A 7,059-nucleotide genomic window follows, 5' to 3' on the forward strand; every position below is an offset into this window, starting at 1 on the left:
TGCTATGTGTTGATGCCATGCCTAATTTTCTAGCATTCTTGATGACAGCTATTTTCTGCTGCTCTGACTGCAAGAGCCATCTAGCACCAATCTCCATGTCCTTCCGTAATTCATTTGCCTTCTGGCATTCAAGTCCTTAATTTAAGTGGCCTTCAGATACATAATCTGTACTATTGATACAATTATGAGCAGTTTTTTAAAAAAATGTTTGACCTCTGTTTTAATATTTTTTTGCAGCTTGGATTAGGAAAAAAAGAAAAGATCCACCCACATTTGAGGTAAGAGAGACTACATTGCATCTAGGTGAAACTACAGATTATTTTATTTGCCTAATGACTTCAGTCAGAAAGCAGTTCTTTGTGCACAAATACAAGATGGGGGACACATGGCTTGCCAGTGATACATGTGAAATGGAATGGATCTTGGGTTTCCCTGGACTTCTATACTGAAGTCTCACTTGTGTTGCACCATGGTATCATTCTCAAATCATACCAATGCACAACAATGCACTATGTGCTGTTTGGGGTGCATGAAATGCTGCCTTTTAGGCCTCTAGATCCTGTCTGTTCTCTCTCACCTTTCTGTCTCTGTCTTGGAGCTCTCCTTGCCTGTGAGGGCTCTATACTTCACCTGTTTTGTTTGTATTTTTATAGTTATTATATTGTTGAAAGCTTTAATAAAAATAGAAGAAGTAGTAGTTGTTGTCTGAAATGGAGCTCTCCTGGCCAGTGTGACAAATCTTAGGAAGAGAGGGAATCTATAAAAATGGCTGCAAGGAATCCATGTGGGAGGATTGTTCAAAGAGTTTGTAGCTCCAGTGTAGTGTTCATAATTGAAAGTGGCTTTAGTCAAGAATTGTTCTGAATCAGTGTACAGACCCTGTACCTCTCTAGAACGTCCAGATTTTATTCCTAGTATTTGCCCCACTCATATATTTGCCTTTCATAAAGTATTTTTGTGTGAATCCAAACAGTTATTTGGTTCCTCATCTCCAAACTATATCAATATATTATTGCTGTTTCCACTAATGAGTAAGTCTGTAAGCCTAACTGAAAGTTATTTTTATTTATTACATTTTTGTACCACCCTTCTTCCAAGGATCACAGGATGGTTTACAGGATAAAAGCACAATACTTAACATAGTAACAAACAAAAATAATGCAACCCATCCCAGCCACACACAATTTAAAAGGCCATAGATTGTTTAATTATCCGAAGGCTTGGGAGAAGAGAAACGTTTTTATCTGGCATCTGAAGATTTGTAACAAAGGTGCCTGACAAGCCTCCTTGGGGAGAGCATTCCCCAAATGGGGAGCCACTGCAGAAAAGGCCCTTTCTCGTGTTGCAGCCCTCTGGGCCTTGTGGAGGAGGCACATGAGAAGGGCCTCGGGTGATCATTGCTGAATCCAGGTCGGTTCATATGGGGAGAGGTGGTCCTTATGGTATCACAGTCCTGAGTCATTTAAGGCTTTATTGGTCAGAAGCAGCGCTTTGAATTGGGCCCAGAAACTAATCAGCAGCCGGTGTTGTCTGGTCAGGATTGGTGTTATATGCGCAAACCACCTTGTCCCAGCAAGCAACCCAACCTGGCTGCTGATTTGGAGTAGAGAAGTGGTGGGCAAGCTAAGAGTTAAGCACCTCATCTGCTTCAAATCTTCCTCCAGTGGTTTGTCTGCAAGTGTTTTTGTTGCAAGAGTTCGTGTGTAGCATTTAGCTGAGCCCTTGTTCTCCATCTCCCCTTACACAAATGCTAGAACCTGGGGTCATCCAGTGAAGTTGTATATTGGGAGATAATAGAACAAACAAAATAAAGTACTTCTTTACACAGTACGTAGTTAAACTATGCAATTTGCTAGCATAAAATATAGTGATGGCTACCAATTTGGATGGCTTTTAAATGGGATTAGACAATTTCATGAAATATACTATGATGGCTATATTGCCTCCAGTTGCTGAGGACCTTGAGCAGGAGAATTCTGCTTGTGAGCAGAATTTCCATATTCATCTGGCTGGCTACTGTGAGAACAAAATGCTGGAGCTGTTAGGACTTTGGGCTAATCCAGCAAGGCTCTTCTAATGTACTCTGGTGTTTTCATTGGAATAAGCTGAATGCCATCTGGTGAGTTAAGTTTTTAAAAAAGCTATTCTGCTTCTTTAAGGCTGGAGATAGTGGGCTGTTGTTTTTTATTTTTTTTAAAGCAAACTCTAAGTTGCATTTTAATGTGAAATTGAATTCATTTGTAAGTTCCTTTAGCTACTGTGGGAAGTCTGAAAGTGGCTTGGAATAAAAAATACGGTAAATAACTGCTTTTCATTTCTAATGCACCGTGTGTTTGCTATGCAGTAATAAAAACTAAATGGCTTCTGAATTGCACAGTTGGATACAAGGTGAAATGTTAAAAAGAAGAAACTTTTTGTGACAGCTCCTGTCTTCTTTCAAACTATTTCTAGCATTTCCATAATTATCTGTTTTGACAGCCTCCTTGTCAAGGGAGGAAAATGTACTCCAGTGAGTAGTAATAAGCATAAAGTTTAAATTATTATTCTCTCCCCCCCAGAAGAGAATAATTATATTGGAAATTACATTATGTTTAGTTACTGCAGTGCATACCCGCCTTCCTTATTTGATCATAAGAATATTATTTATTTCAGAAGAGGCATGATGAAAACTAACTTCAATCATGGAGGTTCATTTTCATAGAATTCCTATTCGCCATCACCAACCTGAGATGTGATTTAGAAGTATTTTTGCTAGATGACAGTAGGAGCACAGACTAGATTTTTGATTGTCTTGCTTTTAAATTCAGTCAAGCTTAGGGAATAGACTGTATCATTTAGTTTGATTGACTGATTAGACTAATCAATTAAAAGCCTCTTGGTTGATGAAAACATTGTTCCTGATTGATCAAGCGGCAGATTTTTTGAAAATATGTATATTCTTATTTTCAATATAAGGACATTCTAAAACTGCATTTGAGAAATGCCTTCTTGGAAGAGACATTCACACAGGAAAAAATGCTTTTTCTAAAACGGTGGCTAATATAAGCATGTCCATAGATCATCCAAACTATATGTTCTACAGGAGAATGTATGTTTTTCCCATTTTTAAAATGCAGGTCTACCATGCCCACCTCACCCCATTGTATGTAAATGTCTCTCTGCCACCTTGGAAGCCCAGCTGTGTCCAGGGGGGCAGAAAGGTTCTACCAGCAATTCTGCTGGCAATAATACATGGAAAGCCCTAAAGGGGCATTGGGGTGGGGTGCCGGGGGCTTTGGATCTCAAGCCCCATGGATCCCCAGAGGCAGACACACTTAATGTTCAGAAACAGAGCACATATGAGCACATGTTCCGCCTGAGTATTTGTTTTTAGTACCAGAACTAAGTTCACGCTCTTCGCATACAAAAATCTACCCCTGGATTTCCAGTCCCTGGTTTTCTTGATTTCATCTGGGTTTTTTGGGTGGGGCGGACTGCTGTTGTGTTACAGTATGTGTCATAAACCCACATGCATGTCCAAGCACTCACATATAATCATACACACCAATGAGAGGTTTGGGATCTTTTGTTGGGATTATGATGTGTGCATGTTATGAATATATACTAACTGTTAACCATATACCCACAAGAATTTCACACACCAAAGGAATAAAAGAAAGCTTGGTTTATTATATGAAACAGGTGGCAGACTATATAAATGCTACTTCAGATAGCAAATTACAACTTAAGCAGGCAGCAACTCAGACAATACATACACACCTTGATCTAAAGAGTAACAAAGATAACCTAATGGTCCTAACCTAACAATGTAGTCCAGGGAGGAAGTACATAAGATCATCTCTTTTTTTTAAGAAATTCCTGCCAGAGCATTAAGGAAGTGACCTCATACAGTCCTTTCTATATTGATTCAGGAACTCTCTGCATGCCAGCCCCTCGATGTGCCTGTCTGGCAATCATGCATTTGTGATTTTGACTGGAAATCCTACATAGATAAAATGAAATAAAATGTCATCTGGGGGTTTCTTTGGATATGCACTGTTTCTCTGTAGCTATCTGGTCAATGTCACCTCTCCCTCTCTCCCTCCTCCTCTCCATAGTCCAAATGTTACTGCAAATATCTGTATTCCTTAAGGGCCTGACCTTTCTATTCTAGAAAAATTAGTAAGTTAATTGAAGTCAATTGAATTGTTTTCAACCAGCATTAGATACACAGTTAGCTTTATTACTTTGTGATAATGGAGATTCATTACTCTGCAATCTCAATTTCATTTTGATATGGGAATTTGGTTTTCTTTTGAGCTTATATTTGGCAAAGAGTCATTTGATTATCTGTAGTTATTTTCCCCCTCACTTTATCTAGGTTCTTGTGAAATTATGTTATATACTTGTTCTGTTTAAAACCCCCTTTCCTTTTTCTGTCTCAGAAAATTACTGAACTGGTGTGAAGTCAGCATATTTACACTATTTTGGTAAAGTGTTACAGTAAATATTTTCATTATGCACAAGTTTTTTTATTAATCTGTTTGTGATATTGCAGGCACTTTGCAACAGTGCATATATTATGAAGTCTTGGCTTGAAGTTGCATGATGGAGTTATTTTGCTGAATCAAAGCAGATGTAGAGTGTCTGTAGAGGGGACCGCCTTGAGACTTTGTCATCCCTAAGAATGGGAGCTGTAGCCCAAGAGTTCTTTGGTTCAAATTTCGCAGTACCCATGATCTCAAGTAAATGGTTCTAAGCAAGTGATTGTTGCTTCAGCCTGTTCCCTTCTCCCACCCCATCCCCCCAAAAATGTGTACGTGTGGTACTGCTAATACTAGATTGTGACAATTTTTGCAAGTTGAAACCCTTGAAAATACCAGTACTAAAGCATTTCCCCCTTATGCAAACACTTGATACCATCCTTGCCTGTGATGCCTCAGACAGAATGGAGGGAGCATTCCCTACCTCACAGAGAAACTTGGGTGTCTGGACTAATTTGGGGTGGAAAGCATAATAAAAAAGCACTGTATTTGTTTTTGACTTCCTGATAATTAAGTGGGTCCAGTAGAATTAAATATCTTCAGCACTGTGATCAATATGAAGCCACATTTTACAATACTATGCGCTATTTCCCATTGGCATGCATCCAGAAAGTGCACTTTTTATATATAGATAAATGTATCACTTAATTTCTAGAATACTCACTACTTATGTTGCCAAACCCTTTGGTGCTTTAGATACCTTCATATCTTTACTGACTTCATCTCAGCATGATGCCAAGGGGACCTGTTGAAGTCGATTAACCAGATCATTAGCAATTAATCCCCCTCTGTTCCAGTGGGACCATTATCACTGCCTTGTGCTAAGCTTTTACATCTGTTCTCTATGTTGAAATATCTAAACTCTACTGAAGTCCATTTGGTTCTTTCTAGATTATTGACCTAGCATAGAAATCAAATTGCAGAGAAGATATCACGATATGCTACACATTTTATATTTCTTATAGTTTATATGGTCATGAAACCCAGCCAATATATTTTTGACTTCCTCTTAATAATTTTTGCAAATTTGTTTGAATTTATACACATGAGCCACATTTATGTGAAACAGTCATACAAAAAAAGTAAGATACTTTTAGAAAAGAAGTTTTGTTGTGTTTCATTTATGTAAAGGATTGGCTGCAAACCCAGTGATGAAGAGAAACATGTTCAGTGTTAGTAGCTTATCTCATGAATTTTCATTTTGTTTGATAGGGCTTTTATCCATTGTGAGAGATTGATACTGAAAAATCATTTTGATATGTATATAAATATTCGAATTAAAATATACTTTCAGACTCATTCAATTAAAACAGTGAAATTATTCCAGCGGATGGATTTTGACTTCTGCCTTAAAAATTACTTTGTTTAAATCATTGCCTTGTGAGACATTCACCTGTTTCTTTCAGTCACTTAAATGCATTATTGCATTTTTCACAGGAAATTCTTAAGAATGTGGATTATAAAGAAGAAATAAAGAAGAAGATTGAAGATATTTATGAAAAGGAGAGACTCCTGCAGGCGAAAGAGTACGAAGAGGGGCTTGTAGCAGAACCACTTCAAACTCAGATTAAAGGCCATGCATCCGCCCCTCAGTTTGGAAAGAATGAGCCATCAGAAGATCCAGTCAGTACAGCGAACACTTTTCAGCCTGGATCCTGGATGCCCCCCAAGGACAGTATCCGTAATAAGTAAGGTGCCCATTGCCAAAGCATCAGAAATTAGATGAATAATTATGTTAATAAGCAAAAGAGCAGAATGTTATTTTCTTGATTATTGTTGAAGTATGATATTATGCACACAGTAAATATATACATTTGAAAATTCAGCAGCATTTTTAGAAATGGTAGCTCGGATTCCAAACACTGCAGCTTCCTTACTTTACTAGTGGAATTGATTTCATGGAAATAGACAAAGCTACTGGTATTAAGTTGTAAAACCAGATTAAATGTTTACCTTCTACAATTCATTCTGAGACATTTTCCATTCATTTCAGGTTTAAATTAAGAAACATTAGTGCTGTTATATCACTTAAACTGATGTCAGTACTTTCAAATTATTTACTAATCTTATGCAAGACTTCCATGTGCGTTTGTACTATTGGCTCACAAGTGGTGAACCCTTAATGAGTTAACTCCTGTAAGCTTTTACTTAGGCTAAACATGAGCTGCAGTCTCACATGAGTTCACACCTTCTCATATGCTAAAATAATATGCACAAGTAGCAAATTTTATTTTCATGAAAGTAGACCAAAGATTTATGTTTTAGAATCAAACAGTGTTGCTTTGTCCATCATGTTTCTACTTAATAATATGTCCAAGTGCAATGTGATAGACCCAGAGCAAAATAATTTGCGTGCTTTTCAGATAACGTATATAAGCCTACCCTACAATTTAGATGCTCATTGTTCTTCAATAGGTTCACAGATTAACAAAGCCAATTTTAAAGTATCATTTATTTAAAGTAGAAATTTAAATAAGGTTAATGTTGTTGCATTATTTAACTGTGCCAAGAGCAATATGTAATATTTACAACATGG

At 37.4% G+C, this 7,059-nt stretch overlaps 1 protein-coding gene across 1 annotated transcript in view; it reads left to right on the top strand.

The window, feature by feature from the left end:
- NDUFAF2 (NADH:ubiquinone oxidoreductase complex assembly factor 2) overlaps nt 1-6,489 on the top strand; it is a 42,981-nt gene extending 36,492 nt beyond the window's left edge. Inside the window, exons 3-4 of the mRNA XM_053408134.1 lie at nt 238-278; nt 5,961-6,489. Of these exons, the coding sequence (XP_053264109.1) occupies nt 238-278; nt 5,961-6,215 (296 nt within the window). The 3' untranslated portion in view covers nt 6,216-6,489. The remainder of the gene's footprint in view (nt 1-237; nt 279-5,960) is intronic.
- The last annotated feature ends 570 nt before the right edge of the window (nt 6,490-7,059 follow it).

The sequence above is a fragment of the Podarcis raffonei genome, chromosome 11 (genome assembly GCF_027172205.1).
Source record: "Podarcis raffonei isolate rPodRaf1 chromosome 11, rPodRaf1.pri, whole genome shotgun sequence".
Taxonomy (NCBI): domain Eukaryota; kingdom Metazoa; phylum Chordata; class Lepidosauria; order Squamata; family Lacertidae; genus Podarcis; species Podarcis raffonei.